General features: G+C 43.2%; 1 protein-coding gene across 3 annotated transcripts in view; it reads right to left on the bottom strand.

Annotated features, from left to right (window-relative positions):
* SH3PXD2A (SH3 and PX domains 2A) overlaps positions 1–23,809 on the bottom strand; it is a 245,191-nt gene that overhangs the window by 121,342 nt on the left and 100,040 nt on the right. For all 3 annotated transcript variants that reach the window (XM_071563708.1, XM_071563710.1, XM_071563709.1), the window contains exons 4-5: positions 19,507–19,583; positions 10,271–10,362 (exon numbers count right to left, since the gene is read on the bottom strand). In XM_071563708.1, coding sequence (XP_071419809.1) covers positions 10,271–10,362; positions 19,507–19,583 — 169 coding nt within the window. The remainder of the gene's footprint in view (positions 1–10,270; positions 10,363–19,506; positions 19,584–23,809) is intronic.

The following is a 23,809-nucleotide window of genomic DNA, read 5'->3' as shown; positions in this document are numbered from 1 at the left end:
GTTCTGAATAGCTGAAATAGTTTTCCTCACTAGCAGTGAACATTCACTGCACCACTGCCAGTGTCATAGTCATGTGGCTGGGGTTTTTCACAGCAAAATCCTTCTTCTTCCTCTTTTATTTACCAAAAATTCATAATGTCTCAAACAAGTGTTGCGCCAAGGCTTGCTCTTTAATGTGTTGACGAGCTCTTTTTTTGCTTCCCAGATGCTGGCATGGGAGAAAGGGATCAGCCATGTCAGTGATGCTCTCCCAGAGCTGCCCGCTGGAAGAGTGAGGCATTACATTGGCAGGCAGGACCAGACACACGGATCAAGTCCCAGCCACACGGCACCCAGAGACCTGAGTACCCCTGCAGAAGGGGCCACCTGCAAAGCCATCTGCCAGATGTCACTGTACATGTCTGTTCACTCTACAGACATCCTGCTGCTTCGTAGGAACAGGAACCAAGAGGTTCATTTTTGGTTAAATGTTTTCATGACTCCTCTTTTACCCAGATTTAGAGGGAAATCAACACCTCCACAAAATAATGCATTTTGATGGAAATAAGATTAATTTAATCTTAGCATCCTCAAGAACTGCACAGCTCCCCTAGCAAGAGAGGACAACACTGAGGTTTTACTCATTAGAAAAAGAACCAGCAGTCTAATCAATGGGAAGCAGCAAAGACGGGAACATTGCTAATTCACTAGTTAACCAGGTAAGCTTCAAGTCTCTGAAGAAAGCGGTCTCTGGCATGAGTCATTCACACTTCATTCCCAGCACACTTGGATGGGAAAGGAAAAGCTTTATCTGTTAGATATGGTACCCTCGCCATCCTAACCCTACACCTGTGGCAATGGTTGACTTGATAAAACAAAATAGACAATTTTTGGCCCCTAACATTCAACTTTTTATTCTTCTATTATATTTTCAAGCACTAGGTATCTCAGGTTACTAGTGATTTTTTTGTGGTGGTTCCCAGATGAGCCTGAACTGCTCTGATTTTTCAAACCCACAAAACTGTAATTGAAAGCAAATGTAATCAGACATATACAGTGTTCTGAGGTTCACCACAGTGCACTGCAGTAAGCATTACTGAAGTGGCTATTAAAACTCCTTAGAGCTGGGAAGCAAATACAGCTTGCAAGAATCCAGCAAATAACCAGCATTTATTAGATTAGACTAAAGCATTGCAAAGCCACAGTCAGTTCTCTATTCACTACATATCCAAGGTCTGTTTAAATGAACATCTTTCCTGGGCTAAGGCCAATGGTTTAAAGAGATGTGAATAGAAACAAGGAAAGAATTCTACTTTTAACATAACAAATCCTGCAATCCTTAAATCAGCGTCAATCTCAAATAGTCCATTACTGTCAGCAGGGTCATACCAATCAAACTCTGGCAAAACTGGAAAAAGAAAGAGGCCCAAAGACAAAGGGTATCTTTGAACTCAGACACACAGCTCTAGCTAGAGATAAGCAGTAGCAATTCCCTTCCATAAACCTCCCAAACAAGATGCAAGCATTAAAAGGGGTGGGGGAAATGGGGAGGGATGGTTAATTGAATTCCCACTGGTTCTTGCGTCTGCACTTAAAAGCAGGTCTAGGGTTATCTGTGAAATTTCAATTAAATCAAAAGCTTTGATAACATGATAAGTCACTCCAGAGTTTGGAGTCAAAACATGTTGTTATTTGATCCTCTGCTTGTGTTTCTGGGAATGGCATGCATGAAAGACAGTCAGCTGCAGACCGGTCAAGAAGATGGAAAGGGTGGAAATTAATCTACCAACAGATCACTGTGTCTCCTTCAGCCAGAGTCACTTGAGGTCTGGTATTTTTTTTATACATCCAAAGTTCTAAAGGCACTCTGTTCCTAAAGAGACAGAAGAACAGAACAACAGAGACCATCTTGGATGTGTGCAGCACTCCAGGGGATGGTCCTCTACTGCCGCAAAAGTTTTTTCCTTCCAGACTTGCCACAAGCAAGACTTTAGCCAGCAACAGCATTGGGAGCTGAATGCAAACCTCTGTGATGGACACAAAACACAGAGACCTGTGTATGTAATGCAATGGATTTCTAGTGCAAATCCTTCAGCCGCCCAGGGTGAACAGGTGAAGTCAGGTACACTAAATAATAATATGATTCAGCCAAGTCAGAAACAAAACCAAGCTCCCATCCCAACAAAGTGCAAGAGGCAGTAGCTTTCCAGAGAGACTTGACTCACTTCCACACCCTTTGATAGCTAACACTTCCTCCTCTCCTCTTCAGAGGCAATACTGGATGCTAAGGGAAGTGCCTGAGACTTTCAAAGTCCTATTTACCAAAGAACATAACCTCTATTTCCCTACGTTTAGAAAGAAATGCTTCACCTTAAATAAATGTGAGATACCAGCTCCACCTGGCCCGTGCTCAACAGCATCAAAATACATGTTAAACAATGTCTTCCCTTGTGGTACATAGTACAGCGTAATAGAACCCCATCAAATGTAATGGGATGCCTTACCTTGCCCTCAAACATTTCAGAATCACATGGACGGTCACACAAGGCATGTGTACATAAAAAACCCACTCTTTTTATAAACAGTGAGGCTACTGGTCCTCAACAGTGCTAAAAACAAAGGGACTCTCTAGATAAGCAATGTCAAAATTACACAGCAATCAAAATAGGAAGAGCAGAGCACTGAAAAATCCCATCCGACCTCAGGCGCCACTGGGGGATAATTTATCACCCTGGCAGCAAACACCCCATTGAGCACGCCTGTCCCTATGGCCTTCCTCTTTGTTGTGGAAAAGATTTTCATTAAACAATAGCACAACCGTATTAAATATAGACATGGCAATGACAAGCTGGATTCTTCTCCATGATATAATTATATTTGCAACATAAGCTGACTATTCTTGTTTTCCAGAGAAGTGACACACAAAGGACAAGACAGGCTATATTCAATTCTGTCATATCAGTGAAGAGAAAACTCCACCCCATCTCCTCCTGCCTGGCAGGTCATGAGCCAATGGTGACTGAAATCTCAGTGCATGCAATTAACCTGCTAGCAGGGACTCACCAGAACAAGAAATCCAGTTAAGAATAGGACGTCCTCATCTCTCTTCCTCTCCTCAGTTCTAGTCTTATCCACAAAGCACAGCATGACACTTGTCTTCTGCACAGACCTAAACATCTCTTTTGTGTCTATCAGTACAGACAATTCAACTCCATAGGCTGTCCCTATTCTGGGGCAGCAAACCAAGCATCACCAGTCTTTAAACAGAAAACTTCAGAAGATCCTGTGGCACTGAGTCAAACCTCTCTAGAAGTGAGGGCTCGAGGATAACTGGTGCCCTCAATCCTTCACAACAAGCTTGATAACCTCTGAATCCAGCAATTTTGGTTCTGCTCCAATCCTGCCTCATTAGCCCAGGTTTCCCCCATTGCCAGATGAATATAGTTGTTCTTTTGACTTCCAATCTGGTTTTGCATCTAGAAACACCAGCACAACAAGCTTTCTTGACAAATTTTGGAAGTAATGTTTCTTCCAACATTGACTGATGGTTTTAAAAACAAATTATTTTTCTAACTGGACATTTCTAAAACTACATTATGGAAGGAATGGGGTTTCCTAACCAGAATCAAATCCTCTTTGTAAACCTCTGAAACCATACCATTGCAATCATTCTGCAGGTACAGCGAGGTGATGTGAGAGGCCTTTCCAACATCACAAAATAATCAATGAGACAGTGAGGAGCAGATTTCCCAATCCCCTGCATTAACTACCCAACTTGCCTTCTCCGGAAGGAAGGAATTTTATGTGTTAAGTTAAACATTAAATAAACAGTTACTTTCTAATCTACAAAATAGGCATTGGCAAGTTATCAGGAGTGATTGTTCCTTTAGGATAAGAACAGAAATTACTGAACAGGAAAAAAGCCCTTGAGCCAACAGGCCTGGCATTTAGGTTTTCTAAAGACAATTTCTTCTCATTTCAAAACACCTCTTCAGTTACTACTCTTTCACAGAGGGAGAAAAAAATACCCTGTTTTGAATTTGTGCTCATAAACAGTGAACTTTAACTAGCACTGACAATACACTTGTGTTTGGCCCCAGCAAGGCAGTGTCCAGTGCCACTGCTGAGCTGCTGGATGTTGGTAAGGCTCTGATCTCATTCTCATACTGATGAATTTCAAGTTAAGTCTGGTTATTCTTAATCCATCCTGTGCCCATGACAGCATCCCACTTTTAAACCCTGCAGCCTGCTCATAACCAATCCAGGCAAAAGCTATTTCTGTACACTTGGCCGCCAGTGCCAAGTGTCAGTACATTAAACTGTCTTTGCTCCTCTCAGCTCTGTGTCCTTTCACAGTCAGATGTAAAAGCATGAGCAATCCCAAATGTGATACTCAAGGCAAGGGATAAAAGCTCTTGCTGTACAGGAACAGCAGTAACATATGCTATTCCAAACACCGTTCTTCTACAGTTTTTTTTCATGGTTGCCGAACCTATTTCGTTTAACATGCTTTTTGTTTTCACCCAGGTTCATTGTTTGATATTGATCTATACGTAATTTCTTTTTTTCATTTTCTGTATGAGTAGCAAAAAAGATTCAAATCTTTTCTCAGGAAGGCTGAGTTATATGCTGGTTTCACCGACGCTGCAGCCAGTAGCAAATTTCAATATCTTCCATTTGATATTCCAGTACAAATCGTTTATATGTTGCAAACAAAAGGGAAAGTCCCATGTGAAACTAAAGAAGAGAACGAGTAATGAATCTGTTATTTCCTTTTTTCCATTTCTGCATTGGCTTAGTTTATTTAAGATAACGATCTCTAAGCGAGACCTTCCAAAGATCATAAGCACTGATGAAAGGCAGCACACACTGTCGGGGTATCCAGAGCCCCATCTGTGTCCCACAGACTGAGCTCCTGCTCTCTGGGTCACAGGGGCACAACTGAGGATCAGGCACACTTGCCTCCTCTATTTCTGGGGCACAAGGCTGCCTGACCTTAAGCCACAGATTTCTGACAGTCCCACTCTGGGAGCAGGATACTGTAAAGCACTTCCGTGATTTACAAGCAGAAAAAATCTTTTTCTAAACAATTTTAGGTGCTGAGGAGAAGTATTTGTAGTAAATGCAGTCCTAAAACAAGCACATTTGAGAAAATAAACACAGGTGCTCTACTACACTCAGATCTCAAAGAGCTGTGGTACCTAATTCCAAGTGAAATCCGTGAGGGCCAAGTGACTAATTAGGAGTAGCCAACAATCTTATTGGCAATCTCAGCTGTAACATGTTACTGCATCCCTAGCACCTAAATCTCAGTGCAATAAATCCATTTTTGGAAATAATAACTTTTTTCTTCTCTTCAGAATAGTGGGTTTCAACTGCCTTATCCTGTTACCATCTTTATTCAGTGCTTTTCCTGCTCCATTTTTTATAATTCACTTCCCAGGGGAAAAAAAATCACAGAAAAATAAACGCTCATCTTTTCTCTGATTTTGCATTTCTTGGGGAAATTCATTACCATTCTGCATCTCTGAAGTGGAATGACTTTTCCCAATAAATTGCATGCATTGAGAAGTCATAATAACAGTGCCAAGTGCAGACGGTAACAACAATTGTCATCAAATGCTGCTAAGCATATTCCCAAAGGATGTGGAAATTATCTGTACTGTAAATCCCGCAATCACCCAAAAAAACCCAAAAACTCAGCTTTCCTCACAGCACATCTGCTTAAAGGCTCAGCTGTCCAGTGTGTTGGGAAACACAATTCAAAAGGGATGAAATAAAAGTGAAAAATAAGAAAACACATATAAAGGATGAAAAGTCAGATAAAATATTTTCATAATATCAAACAAATCAGAATAAAAATGGATGTTATAGACATGAACAGCTTTCCTCCTCTACTAATAGGTAATTAAGTTGTTATTACAGGGCAGATGAAAGTACGTTTGGAAAACAGAAATATTTGTATGTAAATACAGTCATGCTTATAGAGAGAAAAGTGTATTAGGAAAATGTGTTTTAGCACCAGTAGGCTCATAAACTGAAGTAGTTTCTTTAACGTGGTCAAATATTCTCAGATATTGAACACTTTTAAATTCAGCTGTTCATATTACTAGTGGTAGTTCAAACAGAAACCTTGTTTGAGCCTGCATGCATTTCTGCAGGGGCAGCATTGGAGAACTGAGTCCTTGGCTCTTGATCTGCTTTTTAGACTGTATCTAGATCCAGAAAGAAAAAACAAACTCTCACAAGAATGGTTTGGCTGTGATATTTTGAACACATCTACCAAAAAGCCCTAAAACCAGTGGATCATATGCAGCATCTAATTGATTAATCCTACTCTTTGGGTACTCCTGTTATTTCTAGTAAAAAAGAATCATTAAAAAAATTGGTTTCTGAGATTTTGTTTGTTGACTGAGAGCCCTGGCCTGACCTCAGCCTTGAATTTAAATTCCCAGTAGAAATCTGAAATTAATCCATCTCTGGTTTAGTTATCAGTAATTGTAATTATTAACAGAAGTATCCAGCAAATGAATGGCTTTCAATGACATGGTGTTTTAACTCTGAACAATGGATAAATAAAAACGCACTTCCTTCTTGCCTTTCAGTGTCTTTTCCCATACCAGTGTCTTTTCCCACAGCAGTGCAGGATCTGGTCCTTACACAGGTGTGGTGTAAGACACAAGCCCAGCCATGGCCCTATAGACTTTGGTGTATGTTCAAACACTAGAATGTCATGTGTGAGAAACCTAAGCAGTTGAAAACTGCTCCTCCTGTACCAGGGTTGATGGTTGGAAGCTTGGTTCCTCTGCAGCTAATCCACAGAGTGGAGCAAGAGCAGCTGAAGCAGCTGCCGTGGGAACACTGGCACTGGAGCTCCAAACCCTGCCTTGCACTTCAGTGCTCCCATGGCCTGAGGTTCCCTTGAAAAGGCCATGCCTTCTCCATGTGAAACAATCTGAGAGACCTCCCAGACCATTCCACTGAGGAATTTAATGTCCTCCCATTGTCTCTCCCATGCAGTATGAAGGAAACCTGCTGTTGGGAGCTGTCTGACCTGGAGCTATTTCCACCGGCAGGAGCAGACTCAGAAGAGACTGTCAGCCAGTTCAAATGACAAGATTTCTTGAGACATTTCTTGAGGCTTAAAGAAATACCTTCTGCCCATTGTCACAGGACTAGAAAGCCTGGACCATCACCAAAACAGGAAACAGAAAACCTAAGCTGTGAATCCAACTGAACAAACTGGCTGGATTATTACAGTGTTGGGAAAGCCTAGCTTTTTTTACAGATGGACTGTGTGTGCTGCTCAGCACTGTGGGCAATCAGAGCACGACAGCAGTAGGAAATAGCTCTGTGGGGAGCAGCTGGCAAGCCAAACATGGCATAACCCATACAGGACTGCACAAAGAAGCAGGGAGGAGACAAGGGTAGGGCAGATGAAGGGTTGTAAGGAAGAAGCCAGCAGCACATTTGTAAAAGTGCCTAAGGGACTACAGGGGGAACAGAAGGGAAGGGCACAGCTTTGCAGCTGAATTACTGCAGCAATACATAGATTAGTGCAACATCACAAGTCATGACTTAGCAATTGAAGGCATGGATACCTCTCACATCCCAGCTGTGAGGAAAACAGATTTTTTGTGCTTTCTCACTTGAAGTTTAAGCTTCCATGTTTTTCTGTCTGGAAGCATGTGCTCAGTCAAAGCTCTGCAGACATGCAATAACCCAAAGGGCTCTCTGGGCCCAGCAACCCAAATGCTCAGGGGATTAAGGCTACACTCCTGAAAATTAGTTAATTAAACTCTAGATCAGGCTTTGTTTTATGAGGTCAAGCAGCTGCAGAAAAACTGAATAGATCAATATGAAATGTCTTGTTGTGCACAGAGATAAGACATAAAAGCACCATGAGCAATTCCATTCTGCCACCCCTTGGTGGCTGAGTCTCTTGCTTATTCTTCAACCCAGCAAGACGAATGCTGTGTCTAAGCTGATAAATCAACACACAAAACACCTCTGTGATGAGGGCTAAAACGAGCAGCTGAAGAAACAGATAAAATAATTAGGATAGTCTAGATGCTGCCCTCAAGCTACAGCCTTACCATCCCCAGTGAGATGAATGATGGACCATAAAACCCAGGGAAAACTGGATTCCTAGCGCTTGGGCATCACTGGCTCACTGTTTCTGGAGGGGCTTCGCAGAGTAGCAAAACAAGAGAATAAATCGTGATTTCTCTGGCTGATTATGCTCCTTTTTGAAGTGCCTGCTAAGGTTCAGAATAGCCCTGGAGGTGTCCTTCCCCCAGACCCTACACAGTGGTCCAGTGAGCCTCAGATCTCCTCCCTTCCCCCTCCGTTCACAGAAGAAAAACACTGAGATGTTTCCATTGGCTTTTACATCATCTTTTTGTAGAGACTAATCTTCAGTTTCAACAATACATCTTTTGTGAAGCACTCCCTGCAGAAACCTTAGACACCTTCTCTAAGATCTGTTTGCTTACAGAAGACGAGGTAGGATTTGTTTAAACCCAGCTAGATTAATGTCTTGCAGACATTAGTGAAGTGAGATTTAATCAGGTTATTGCTCTACATTTTCCAGGGAAATAAATCACACTTATTACTAGGTTGGAATAGGATGCAAGGTTTGGGCTGAGAACATTTAGTCTTTTTTGTTTTTTCGGAGGGGAGTGAAGGGATAACTTGAAAACTGCTGCAAGGCTGTCAAATAGGGAGCTCAGCAAAAGGCCCTCAACAACTTGGAAGACGGAAAAGGGAAAGCAATGGGTGCAAGTCCAGGGGTGGGCTTTGGTGCCAATCCCTTGCCTTGCAGAGGTGCAATGAGATCTGTATCAGTACAGAAAGCAGTCAGAAGTTTAAAGCAGACTCCCAATGTTCATTTGCGATCCTCCAGGTGAACTCCTCCATACATCTTTGGACCTCACTACTCATCTGGGTGTCTGGGCATGCGTCTGTGCATCAGAGGGGTGTTGTGTGATTAAGCAACCTTTGCAAACCTCCTTACAGACCCTAAATGGAAACTGATAGCCACTCTCAGAGTGTAGGCTTACCGTTACAATGGTTTCCAAGTTTGCAAGATATGTTTAACAATGCACAAGCAATGTATTTATTCACATTAAACATTTTTCTAAAACAAGGCTAAGAAACAAAAACAAAGCAGTTCTTCATCCAGACTTTTGATTTAAAAACTAATCTTTTCTTCATTCAAGAAAGACTTTGCTCTCAGCTACACCAGCAGTGTTTTTTTAAGTATGAATGCTAATACATCCCCTTGTATAAAATCATGCACTTGCAGGAGGCAAAGTTTAGAAATCAAGTTGCAAAGGTCTTCTTCTTTCTACCAGCATGGCAGCAGATAGCTGAAGCCAATGCTCATCTTTCCAGTTACTAAAGGTTTGTGTGTGTTCAAGTGCCCAAAACCCAAGAGCTTTATATTCATTTCCCTTATCCAATGGACCGTGCAAACACTGGAGAAAGCAAATTATGGTAATGGAGGCTGCAATCAAGTTTCAAATCATGTAACAAAGCAGCAAAACCCACAATGGGACCAAGTCAAAATCTTACTGTGGACCACAATAAAACATCCTGTTCAGTATGAAGGAGAAAAGGAAACACCAGGCAAGGCAGCACTGTTGCTTGTAAAAACCCTTCTGCCAACGCTTTCCCTGGATAAATCAGTCCTCTGAACCCTAACTGCATCAGCATGAATCAGCCTGTCTGCTGCAAGGTAAAGGCTACAATCCTGTTTCATGTTTAATGGGAACTCTTTTCCTCGCCTTTTCTTGGCTTCCTGCTTGGAAAGAATAGACTCTCTAGAGACAATTTTGGATCTGGACCACAATCTTGCTCCCTTCAGATAACTAAGTATCTCTGGGCAGGAGTACATTTAAAGAAGCAGCTGGTAATTATGAGCCAAGTGCTTATTGGCAGGATTTCCCCCTGTTAGTGAGCCAATGCTTTTGGGAACTAAATGACTTTTCGGAGATAACTATCAGGTAAAACCCACAAGCCAGGGGAGGTTCCCTCATTAGAACCATTAGTAAGAAACAATGTGCAGGTGGGTGGAGGATGGCTGAAAATTGTGTCTAAGGGTTGCTTGACTCCCTTGTCCTCCACATACCCAATGTGGTTTTGCGTAACTTCTGGGCATTCTCCAAGTGGTCCTTGAAAGCTACAAAATCTGTTCCCACACCTACAGCAGTACTAAAACCAAATGACCTTTTCCTTCCAGCTAATCAAAATGTACTGAACAGCACTGGAAATCCATCACAGTACTTACTCTTTCGGAGGGTTAAGGTCTTCTGGGCGAGCCTCGAAGAACCTGAAGACTTCATCGCACTGTGAAATATGAGGAGGAAGCCGAACCAGTGCCTGCAAAACAAAACAGGTAAGGAGAAGCACTTAGACAAGTCAAGTTTGAAACTTGGCCTCAAACATCTAAACTACCAAGAAAGAGAAAGCAAAACTGTTTTGGCAGGGGTAAAGTAATATTAAAGGAAAGCATCACGCCAGCCACTTATTTGAGAAGAAAGGAAATGGCATGTCTTCACTGCAAATGTCAGGTAGGATGCAATGCATTCAGACAAGCAATGGTTCTTAGAGTCAGCCAATGTAATTTTTCTGCCATGTGTATGTACAAGAGCAGAATTTGGTTCATGTGTGCAAAACCATAACACTGAGTAGGCAAGTGCTCTGTGGCTGGGACAGTCTCTGTGGCGTGGACTTGGAGAGCACCTAAAACAATGGGCTTCCAGGCTTTACGTCAATGCACACAGATTCAAGCAGTGAAAATCAACACACACTAATGCAAAAGATTAATGTGCTTCATAAAGCTTTCCCTTAAGCACTGTCAACAGAAAAAGCAAAGTTCGAAAAAAAAAAAAGCCTACAGCCAAACCAAACAATTTGCTCCTAAATCAATAGGAAAAGAAGTTTGATTAAGTGTATGAGAAAACAAAAACCAAAACCAAACAAAAACCCTAAACAAAAACCAAAACCCAAATCAAAACACAAACAAGCCCCCCAAAAAACCACACAAACCCCAAAGCCACAAAAAAACCCCACCAAAACACAGACAGGATATTTCTGCATGAAGAAGGTTTCACAGGTCCTGGCTAACCATCTCCAGGTACTTGCCACAACACAGATACCCAGCACTTGTCACATCCAGCAACAGTTAAATACAGTCTGGGCATCAACCACATTATGTTGAAATGTACTGGAAAGCAAAACTTTAAACTAACGAGACAAGCACAAAAGGCAGAAACTTGCTACGAATTTGCTGTTCAGAATCTAGAGTTTGATTGTGCCAGAAGAGGCCAAAAAGCCATCCACAGCCCATATGAGGCAGAAGCTCCAAGTGACATGACTCTGAGATTGCATCCAGAAATGACAAGCTGAAGTAGAAAAGAGGCTGGACGTCTGTGCTAAGTTAAGTTGAAAATAGGCCACAGGTTAAATACAGACCAAGCTTCTTAGAGATGCTGTAAACCTGTTTGACAAAATGAGATTGTCTGGCACTTCTGCTAGTTGAAAGTAGGACAATCTTGAAAGATGGATGAGAAACTGCACCAGAGCTAAATGAAGACGCATTAGGGCAAACAGGTTATACTAACCATGAGACATCCGACTGATTGTGTTCAGACACACCAGAAGGCCCAGCCAAGGCACAAAGACAGGACAGGGCAGTTGGTTACCCTCACAGCTGTTTTTAACCAGGCTTTAGAAGTGACTAGATTTTTTTCCAAGTCCACTTTTGCTTGGGAATGTGAAGAAAAAGAGTTGAAAAAATCCTGCTCTGAAACTGCAAGTCTCCAGTATTAGATGGTAAGGATCTCTTTTTGAGGTGGTCAGAAATTCAAAGTCAAGTGCTTCCACATGCACAGTCCTTCCTTCCCTGGTGGATGATATAAAAACACCAGGAAAATTGGTATCACTATGCCTGCAAAGAATGAGGTCCTGGCCCTTGGTCAGCTAGAACTGCACTGTGGAGCAGAAAAAGATGCCTCGCAATGAGGAAGCAGCATCAGATACAGAAGGCAGGCAACAGGTTGATGGGTCCAAGTGCCGGGGCATGCACTGCTGACTGCTGCACTAACACAGGATTAAACATAATAGCTGGAAAACTCCAGCACTTTTATGAGAACAAAGGATCCTCTGGTACCCACCACTGTCTGTTCAATCTTGCCTAGAAGTGTAGCAGAAGTGAGAGTTCTCTGCCCTTATTTCTACTGTAAACACAGGCAGCCAGCTGGCAAACCAGGAATAACGCTGGAAAGTCAGGAACTGCCCAGGAATAGGAATGATCACAGCATGTTGAAAGAGAAATGGGCTAATAACAATGGAGACAACTTTAAAGCATGTTTCATTAATCTGCATCTCAAGCAGGAGACAGAGGTACATAGCAAAGCAATGCTGTATAACCAACAGTGGATATGGCTGAGATTTAGCAATGGCTCTATTACTAATGCCCTTTGTGGTTAGGGCAGGTTACTTAACCTCTTTCCATCAAACTCAGCTGGGATATATCTTCACTTACCCCTTACAATGCTGAGCAATAACACTCACCTAATCTGCAGAAAGGTTAGGAGGCTCAGATATTCAATATCTACAGTGTGTTTTGAAATCCCAAAGGGCTTGATCTTGCACAGTCAATGGGGCAAGAGCAAGCACTGCAAATGATACGTATCATTACTAGAGAAACACAAATACCCAAGTTATACCCATCACGGGGGGTCTTGGACATCAGACGCCTTCTCAAAGAGTCACCAGTTCCCCACAGGTTGCAGGTGCTCACCCTTCCCAAGAACCAAGCTCCAGATGTCAATACTGAGCTGGAGCACAGATTGGGTTTTCAGTGATGGAGGAACACAAATCCTACCAAGCTGCTGTGGAGAGTTTTGTTTCTAAATCAAGAGAAGCTTTAGGAAATTTGAACCCCCTGAATCAGTGGTTGGCTGCCTAGAAATCTCCAGAAACACTGTGCTCTTGCTGAGATGAAGGGGGATAACTGAAAAACACCTCTATGACTCCAGGCTTTTTCAGGGAGCGGATAAAATCAGCCAAAGTCTTTCTACATCCAGCCATCCACCTTCCCACCCTGGGGCAAGGCTGGCTCTCCTGCTTCTGAATCACCTCCCAAAGTGCTGCAATTTCCAGCCCTGTGCACAGAGATGGACTGAAATCCACCCCACGGTAACTTGCCATTGCATGTTTTTTGGGCAGCTCAGGTGTAAAGTCCATCCAATTTTCACTTGGTTTACTTATGGAACAAAACCCTAAGAAGTGGTAAGAAAGGGTAAGAAAGTGCAAATGAGTATAAAACCAGTCCGAATCCATCTATTAATTTTGGATAGCAGCAGGAAGAAGCAAAGCTGTTTAGAGAAACAAATGTATCTTTAGCAAAGCGTGTAAAGACAAAGAGGAAAACAGATGGTGAAAGGACAGGGAAGTGGCATTCCTCTCAGGACGTGGAAACCAGAGGTAAATGCACACAGCTACAAAGAGCAAGCCTTAGAAACAGCAAGGAACTAGCACAGGAAAGGTGAGAGATAAAAAGTGTCAGCAAGCAGAATTCAGCCTTGCACAACCATCAAGTATTATCATGTTTTCTTGCTCAGCCTGGAAAGGCAAAGGCGGACGTGCGCTGCTCAGCCCTCACGCGCTCCTTAGGAGATAGGTTTTATGTGTTATTCCACCCTGTAATGATGTCTGTCTCTGTATTACAGGTTGCAGACAGTCTCGCAGAGTGGATGACTCAAAAGGCTATTGAAAACCTGTCCCATCAGCCAGGGTGTGAACAGGCAGCCCTCAGTGCTGAAGGTGGCTGGTTATTCACAAAGCACCAGCCCATCTGCGGGAAGGCTGCTGAGTGCCACACACGGCATTCAGAGCCAACAGAGCACCAAGCACAGGCAAGAGTTCATGGCTTAAGATAAACATGAACTGGAAACAGCTCTGTGGGACTGTATTACAGCTCAAAGGCTTCATGGAAATGGTTATAAAACCCTGCAGGTACTTGTAACAATTCATTGTGTGCTGTGGGTTGCATTTATGCAGATATGTTTATAAAAAACTGACTCACAGACATGTATATGTAGAGATATACAGCACATGTGTAGGTGTGTGTGTATATATGCACAGAATTATATTCACCCCACTGAATTCTGTGTGTCTTAAATGGGAGATGGGTCACACTTGTCTATCAACTTGTGTAATTGTTAGAGAAAGCACCTTCGGGGGTTGCTTTGTCTATCCCTCTCGGGCTGACTAGCTCTTAATCGGGTGAATCATTGATTGTCTCCACACAGCCTGTTGAAACACCAGATGCACAGCTTTTAAATCCACATAGTCTTGCTCTGCACACAAACACATAGGGCCAGCTCACAGTACTGCATGTTTGGGAACGGTCATGAGTAAAGCAAGGAGGGGGAAGGAGCAATTAAAACAGTTAATTTCTCAGGACAAATAAATAGTTTAATGTATGTGAAAACACCTTCAGTTTGTCTGAGAGCCTCAGGTAACTCCAGGCTTGAATTAAAGCACTGAAATCTGGAGGGTGGATGGCAAACACTGACAATCAGGCAGAGAAGCAGATGAAGAATGCATGGTGGTGACTCATAGTGGTGATTTCAGGAGAAGTGGAAATAAATAAAGAGCTAAGGGAAGGAGGAAAGAGGGTGCAGAGTTTTGGAAGTAACTGGAACATGTAAGGGCTTCTGGCATGGAAGGACCACAAGGCAGTGGAAAGCAAGGCCCTGCAGTTGCTGAGAGGGGTGTTGCAAATAAATAACCCTCATAACTGCAGCTGATCTAAATCCATCAGGATCTGAAATGTACATTAAAAAATTACAGATAAAGTTTGACATTATTTCACCTAAACTCTCATTCTTGACAGGACTATCACTCCATTTTCAATCAACACTAGCTTAGTTGTACAATGGATATAGAGAGAAATGTTTTTTAAACCATGAAAGAGGCATGGCTGAGAGACCAAGAGGGAAGTAATTGTTTTTGAAGTATGGTCTCTCAAATAGTGGACATTAATAGAAGAATGACAAGTACTTCATGGCATTGAATGACTTGCCCATTTGATTTTTATTTAGGTGATGTCTACCTGAGTACTCAAGCCTCACCGTAGTAAAGCCCCCGAGCTTCTACTTAAAGCCACATCCAGTTGGGAAAACAGGAAGACACGTGACAAATCCAGGTAAACGTTTGTGACAATGGGACTTTACATCTTAAGATCTTCCCTGCACAAAGATGCTTCCCTCAATTAGGATCAACACACACAAATATGCAAGTCAGCAAATGCTGGCCAGATTCTGTCCAGAAGGCTGGGTAAGGAGGGAATGATGGTTTTATAAACCACTGACCTGAGAGGTCTTTCTTGAACACAGGATGGTACATACTGGACAAACACTCATCAGAGGTGTGTTTGGGAGATCAAAAGGTTCATAAATAAAATGCCTCTGGGAAGGGAGATTATGAAGTTGCTCTTTCTTTCACACTGGCAAAAATTCCTAAACAAATTAAGAAAATCAGGCCCAATGAGCCCAGAAGACCTTAAATCACACAAAACTAATTCCAAGCCTACAGTTAAGAGGGAAATAATCCAGAGATACCAATTCCAGTGGGCAGCACACATTTACTGGGAAAACACAGTTTGTTTGGTAACTCACTCAGGTTACCAGTAAGAACATCCAGACCCTGCATTTTCATGTTTCCAGATGAGACAACTCCTGGAAATATTCCCCTGTGTATCCCACTCCTGTTTTCACGGCAACTTCAAAGTTTCTTGCAGCCTTAGCAAAACCCCTGGCCAGGCTACCTCTGTGATGGCATTTCTCTAAGCTTGTACAATGAATGAGGAATCACCCAGACATGAGAGGTAAGGAGGGCCAGAGGGATCATGCCCCTGATACAGAACATTTTGCCGAGCAACCCTTACTGCCAAGTATCCCCACAAACTCTCAGACAGCCTCTGCCTGTCCCTGCCTGTGCGCTGAGCAGGAACAACAAACACATCCACACAGCAGGAGTCAGACCTGCTTCTCAGCTATGCAAATCACCACACTCTGACAGAGACAGTCTGCAAAAACAAAACAACAAATGGTCAAACATTTGCACCTTCATTTGCCAGGGTCCCTATGTGCTTCATTTTTCCAGGACAGCTGAAATGGATGGAGAACCCTCATCTTGCAAAAAAAAATTACCATGAACTTTGCATTTGGAACCTTCCTTCCTCCTCTGCCTCCTCACAGATTCCAGTGAACAGAGGTCTACTGTTTCATTTATTCATTTTATTATCCCACATCAGATTTACTCCATCGACTTCACCCACATCATTTCAGCACAGTTCTCTAATTTTTTCAAAACTGTCAGCCAACCCATTTTGGGACTAGCATGGGAAATAAGCTTTGAACTCCTATAGAAGCAGAACTGAACTTGTAAAAATAATGCTCTTGCTCTACAGTTCTATACAATTCTTTAATGAGTAAAAACATCTACTGGACAGGGGAAGAAATGCAGAAAATGGGTAACACTCCCCAAGAGGTGGGCATGATCCCACTCTCAAGTCATGCACCAGTACTGGCTACAGAGTATGAAACAGTAGTGAGCAATATTATTTTATTAGAAAAAATATTTTCTCTTCTTACAAGAGGGGATTCATTAAATTTCACTTCAACTCTCCAGAAACCAGGTAAGCAAGTCACTCAGGTTGTCTCTGTGGTACAGCTGAAGGGAGAGAGACCGTGTGTCTGGTTAAGGCTGGTAAAGTGAGGCCACTTTGGTTCAGACTCACTACTTAATTTTCTGTTCCCAGTTCCCAACTTTCAGCCATTCCTGGGTAACTTCATATCAGTATGGAAAGGTTACAGTAAGGTTACAAAGCTCCCAGAAACCTTGTAAGTGGTGACCTTCAGTGAAGGTAGCAAGAAAGCATTTCTGAATTTTAAGTCACTGTTAAGCCCCAAAGATGAAACACTGTCCTCACAGAAGGTCGGTAACAGAACTTCACTGACTTCACTGTACCATGAAGCTCTCCTTCTACAAGCTGTTTCCCTAAGTTATTTGTACCTTTGATGTTCAGTGCCTGATTTTCATATTATTTTCAGCCTTGTGGACTTTCATATCCTAGGCCATGTTTGGAACAGCAGTAACATACGACAATCATTCTCTGAATAAATACAAATTGAATGAACCATAAAGGTTCAAAAGAAAAACTTTTAAAATGTGCAGACTTCTAAAAGTTGGAGAGGTGAGCTGCAACTCTCAGGTCCATCTATTTACACAGGTTGCCAACTACATGCTGTGGGTAAAATGACTGGGTATGTCTTGTACCAGACAATGGCATGACCAGCTACCATCTTCATTTACTCTCTGCAATTAGCAGGAAGATGTAGCAAAGGCAAAGAAATCAGCCTGTAACTGCATCTGATGATGGACAGGACATCATAGATACTTCTACACTATTTTTGAAGAGTGGGCACAGACTTGTCTATCATCCACACTGGACACAAATTAATGTGCTGGCATGGGTTTATAGTCAAATGCAGGGGATGGGGAAAAAAACACCCCAAACTTTTCATTGCTTTTCTTTCCAGCACTGGCTGAAGGGCTCACCTATTTGAATCCCACCTCACTCACCATGGTCATACATGCTCCTACAAGACACATCCCTGGGGGATGGAATAGTTGCCAGGGTCCTTTTTCTTTAGACACCTAACGCTCCATGCAGAAAGAAACTACAGAGGATGTAGCCCTCTTGAAGCACTCATACATACATGAGATGCAATTCCTACTCAAGCTTTTCAGTGACTATAAGCCTTGCTCTCCAATGGCATCCAGATTTAAGCACCTTCTACTCTGAAGTACAGAGGCAAATTAAATACAAATTACAGTAATCTACAAATTAATAAAAAGACATTACATCAGGCACAAGAAGCATATGAGCCCGAGACCACTGGAAGTTGGGATAATATTCTGGAGAAGTCACTATAGGTCTGGCATACTCAGCACTGAGCACCAATGTGGCTGCTGCTGGAAAAAGGAAATGTGGGGCTGGGGAGAACTGGGATAATCCAGCCTGGCTGAGTTTATGGTCACAAAAGCAACACCCATTAATACACAGGTTAAGTAAATAGCTTGGCTTCAGGGAAGCATCCAGCTATGCCTGGGCAGCAGCAGCAGATCTGGACCAAAGTAAAACCATTCTATGATTCTGTGCTTCTGTAACCTGAGCCAGACTTCTCCAGAATAGAAGAAATGAGGAGGAGAACAGCAATCACAGCACCTTAGTGTCAACAAATGGGCCAGCATCTGATGCCACAACACATCCCTCGGATATGACCAGTGGAGCATTGGCAGGCCTGGTCGGGTCAGGTCAGGTCTGTGTGGGGCACAGACAACAGGGTCCCAGAGAAACGGCTGCCCCCACAGCATAAGTCACTGCTTTCTCCACCACGCATCTGCTGGGTGAACCCTGACATCAGCCAGCCCTCAACGCTCCTGTCGCCAGCAGTTCCTGTCTGGAGGAGACGGCTGGGGACCCAGTGAGACCCTACATTTTTGAAGAGAGCCATTCAGTTGCCAGAAGGAGGACAGTGCTTTAATTGTCACACAAAAAAGCCTGATCTTATGAGATAAGACTTTAAAGCAGCTTCCTCGCCCCGGGGGCGCAGATGGCATGGGTTGCACCACCACCCCCCAGCACGCCTCAGGCACTTTGGCAATCTGCTTCCAATTTTGGATGAGCAAATGTCTGACTGGAGAAGTTCTTGGGAATGCATTTTTTCCCCTCCACCTGCTCCTCTGGCTTTCTAAAAATGGAAAGAAAACCTCATGGGAAATAAGTCTTGGGTTTAAATTATGCGTTGGCGCGCTTGATACCTCTACAAAAACTGGGAATCCTACTTGCTTAGAAACAACTTTTAATCTACTGACAGAGGATTAACTATCATCAAATCGTAAACTCTAGACTAGAAAGGAAAGATTAGGCAATTTAATATTCTTCTCAATAGAGCTGCGCTTCTCTGTCCTGCAATACATTTTCAGGCTTTCACTCATCAGGAGAAGCACTCCTGGAAGACACTGGTCCACCCTCAGTGTCGTGCCAGTCAGTACTGTCCTCATGTGACACTGGGGGACAGATGGGCAGGAAACGGAAGAAAACACCATGTTAGTTGTGCCTCTCTGCCTGCTCAACTCCTGAGTCTTCAGTGCTGATCTAGAAATAAAATCCACATTTAGGACAGATGAGGCTTAGAGCCTTTACTGAGTAAATGAGGCACCAACCCAGTGCATAAAGTTTGCAAACGAAAATGCTACAAGGACCGTGGCAGCAAAGAACGTCCTGTTTCCACCTGCCCTGTTAGTCTTGGTGGTGTTTGGGAAGGCCCATCCTTCCCTGTGATGGACTGAATACAGATGAACCTGTCAGCTGTATCCATCAGGGAAAGCCCAGCGCTGAACCCCTGCACATCAGGGCTGCCCAGTGCTCCTTGGAGCTCTTACCCTGCAGTACTCATCAATGGGTTTCAGCCTCTTCACAGCTACGTCTCGAACATGGCTCCTCCGGAACAGAATCTTGCCTAAGGAGGGAAGAGATGAAAGGGGAAGGTTAGGGGCATCAATTGCACAACAGCAACCAAGCAGAAAGGTCAGCAGAGAGGGTTTCATCCCAGCTCCAACCATAGCTGATGGAAGTGCCAGTGGCCAAGCTCTGCAATCCTGTTACATCCCCAGCCAAGAAATCCCAGTGCTGGAAAGTTTCACACAGCTGCAGCTCTATGTGACTGCAGCCTCCCATCACTACAAGGCACACAGGACAGCACATCTGAAGGAGGTGTGAGCAGCAGATCCACTGCTGGCCTCAGAGCAGACTGCACAGAAAGGCACCACAGGGCAAGCAGTGGAGGGATGCAGCATGACAGCAAATACAGCAGCATCTGTGGCACTTCTTGCAGCTGGATGCTGCTGGTCTGAAGGTTGCACGGGGAACACAGCACATGGCCAACAACTACCAAAGGTACAGCAGCTCTGTGAAAGCTTGGTGACTGCCACCAATGTCCTGCTTGTATGAGCTGCTGGAAGTGGGACAGAGATATTTTTTCTTATTTCATCCAGTAGATAACACAAAAGGATTTGGTTCCCTCTTAGTGATGACACTATCCCGGAGAAGACCAACGCTGCTATGATTCACTACTAATTCGGGGTCAGTTTGGCATGTTCACGCTGGCTGTGCAGGAAGCATTGCTGGGGTGGGATTTGGGCTCCATCTACTCCCCAGTCAGCTGCTTTCCATTGTGGGTGCTCCTGCCCTTGCAGGCAGACAAACCACACACCCAGCTCACAAGCAAATACAAGGCTGATAGTGACAGAGCCCTTATAAATCTGCAAAGAGAAACCAAATAATAGAAGAAAAATAAACAAACTCTTTTTTTGAAACTAAAAAAAAATAATAATCTCCATGTCATTACTGGATGACATTTCTGCAACTAGTTAAGATTAAATAAACAACTGGGTTTTGTGTGAAACTGATTGTAACAAAGTTTATCAAAATAATCTAGGAGCTCAATTTCCCCCCACACAAGGATGTCATAGAGTTGGTATTTTTTTTGCTAGAAGGGATTATATCTTCATATCCTTTTTTGGTAGTTTTCTTCCCTTTTCTTTTTGTGCTGTATTTCTTTTAATGTAATGAGACAAGAATAAATTACATGTTCTTCTTGTGGTGGAAGAAAAAAGTATCTGCTAGCATTATTCAGTCCATGAAATGTCTATGTAAAAAACCTCACAACATATATACCACTCTCTGCTCCAGACTTCTTCCACCAACACGCAAATAAGATAGTCATCCATAGATCATGAGATAAGACAATGGACTGGGAAATAAAATCAGATCCAAAAGCTGAATATGTGGCTTTGACTTTGTTATGATTACACAAGCTGAGAGCTTAATGAAATGACAGCCTTTAACAGTCCAGAAGCTCTAAACCCTCCCAGACATGGCCCCTTTTGGTTGTCCTTTCCTCCACAGCTGCTAATCTGGAAGGTGTTAAAGCCTTTTGTTTTGGACAGGAGAAAGTGGTTTATCTTTATCCCCAATTTTGGCAACAAAACAGTTTGTCCTGTGAGGTAAAGCCATTTCCTGGTGCCATAAATCTCTCTCTCTGGGTCTCCTGTGGTTATCTCATTACTAAGCTGGTGTTGAGCCATCCCTGTAGGATGTGATGCCACGCAGTCAGAGAGCACAGGGAAAATCTTCAGTGGGTGTCTGAGACACTCATCTGGGCCTGAGCAATTTATTCAAAATCTGCTGGAGGACAAAAGTGGCACACATCTCCCTGCACTGATCCACTCTGGACACATCAAAGCATTCCTGCTTTCCTGCTTCTCTGTCTGGTAAATTGTGAGAATTACCTGCACTTCTAAAACATCTCTGACAGCTTCAAGAGTCACTGTGTACTTGTACTGCATAACTGCAGTAAGCTGTTTTCTGGGGGGGAAGGGATGTGGGGGTAGCTGTACAGAAAAGACTAGCTCCTTTCTCAGTGCTCCAGAAATATTGGTGTGGGAGATCTTGGTAATTTTTTTGAAACTTTTATAAATACACTGCAAAGAAAAAGCGACATTTTGGAAACATTCTCACTTTCTGGCTTTCCTGTTTTCAGTTCAAGCCATGAGTCAAAAGTTGAACCAGTGACCATATAAAAACATTAAGGAACCAAAGCCTTAAACACATTAAGGATCTCCTGTAAATGCAGTTCAGCTTTTCTAAAAGTAATAATAAAGAGTGTTATATTAAACAGAGCACAAAAAAAAGACCCCAGGATATGATGAATCTCATTTCAGTCCTTAAATGGAGATAGAAAATATCAGGACAACTATGGTGTTAGGACAAAACAAAGCCCAGAAGGTACTTCCATTTTTATCCCTTCAGTAAAAGGAAGATCTTCCCGCTACTACTGGAAGCTGGAAAAGGCTCGATAAGGGCTGTGGAGAAGATCTGTAGCTGTCCAGTCCAGTATGGCATTCAAAACCGAAATCTGGAGAAGGCTGAGTATTTTAGAGCACTGCTGAGTAGCAGTCAACAAATGAAAAACAAGAACAAAACCACCGACACTCCACAAGCATATCCAGTTCTGTCAGACAGCAAGAGGGACCCCCTCACAAAATCTGGACATCATCAGGCGAAGAAGTTTCATTGGCAGGGGTACCGAAGCACCACTAAGGAGGGACAACTTCCCAAATGCCCAGCTTCTTCCCTTGTCTGGGAAGACAGACTGTGCTGATAAGAAGCTCAGAGCCATCACGACCAACCACCAGGGACCACTGCAGATCCAGAATGAGTTACTACTGCTTTGTTCAGTTTCCCCACTTCTCCAGCTCTTCCTTCAAAAGCAAGGGAGGCCCCACCAGGATGAGAAAAGGAAGGTAATCTGAGAGACCCGTGTTGCACACTTTTTACATTCTCCAAGTGAGTGCAACCCCATCAATGGAAAGCTTTGCCTACCGAGTAGGTAGGGTCCCCCTAAAGAAATAATGAGAAGGCAGACAGCAGAGCAGCAGAGGCACATCAGAGCCAGCAAGGAGCCTTCAGTATGGCAATGGAAAGGAGCATTTCACCAGCACTAACGAGAAGCAGGGAAATCCTGGGGTGGCTGGTAAATGCAGAACAGTCCAGGCAATTTCCTTGCAAGGGTGGAGTAGTGGTTTATGTGCCACTTGGCTTTTCCTCTGGGAAAAGCCACATCTCTGAGGAAGGGATCTATTCTACTTGAGTACATACAGTGCTGCTTCCTCTCTCCTGAATTTTACTGCAGCTCTTTTAAGCCTCATCAGGCACTACAACCCCATTTTACAGAAGGATGAGCAGCTTTTTAACCATGGTGCAGCCCAGCTAGGAAATGAACAGGAATTCTGTCTCAGATTCAGATGGGAATTTATAGGTTGTATGAGACGGTGCTCCCTTATGCAAATAGTTCATTCACCAGTGTGCCAGGCTTGAACAGGGCCAAGGAAGATCTGGCACATATTAGAAAGGGCTCTGAGGACAGAAGCACTTGGAAAGAAGGACGTGGGAAACACACAGGGCTTCAGCCCTGCTGCTAATGCAGGAAAACAGTATTTATTTTGATCCTTTTTTCTTTAAAGAAAATATTATTCCTAGGAAATTAATGTGGATAAGACACAAAGTATCAGGTTTAGCAGTGTAGAGGACATCTTAAGTCATCCCTTCATCTTCCTGTATATATATATAGATGCAGTCTTAAATTCTACGACCACACACCTCTTCTCTCATAAGACCTAAGTTTCCTCCTGTACACACAGCGGGTGCATAAAGTGGGAATAATAAAGCTATGCAGGAGACTGTCTATCTGGCAGCTGCTGATTCTGGAAGGTTGGAGATATCCTCTGAAATATCACTTTATTCCTGCACAAACGCATACTTAGAGTAACAGAGATTTTTAACAAGTGTCATGAGGCCCAAGAACAAACCAGGTTAAATGCATCCCAACACTCTGGTACTCCCATTAACCTATTAATCTGTGCTGAGCATACTAGAAGGGACCACAGCCTAATGCTTTGTAATGGTCAAGTACATGGATTGTGCAGGGAAGAAGCCCAGCTCCTGGTGGGGCTTCGAGACACTGTGAGCAAAGTGTGGAGGCAGGACAGCACTGGGTGCCACTTGGCAGAGAAACACTAGAAGTCCCCAATGGGATGGCCCAGCAGGATAATCCAGCCTTTCCTCTTCAAGGAAGTGGGACATATGGTACACAGCCCCTACAATCACAGCAGGTGCCAGCTGTCA

Source organism: Pithys albifrons, chromosome 9 (assembly GCF_047495875.1).
Source record: "Pithys albifrons albifrons isolate INPA30051 chromosome 9, PitAlb_v1, whole genome shotgun sequence".
Classification (NCBI taxonomy): Eukaryota; Metazoa; Chordata; class Aves; order Passeriformes; family Thamnophilidae; genus Pithys; species Pithys albifrons.
The sequence above is the reverse complement of the archived record's forward strand: the minus strand, read 5'-3'. Positions and strand labels throughout refer to the sequence as shown.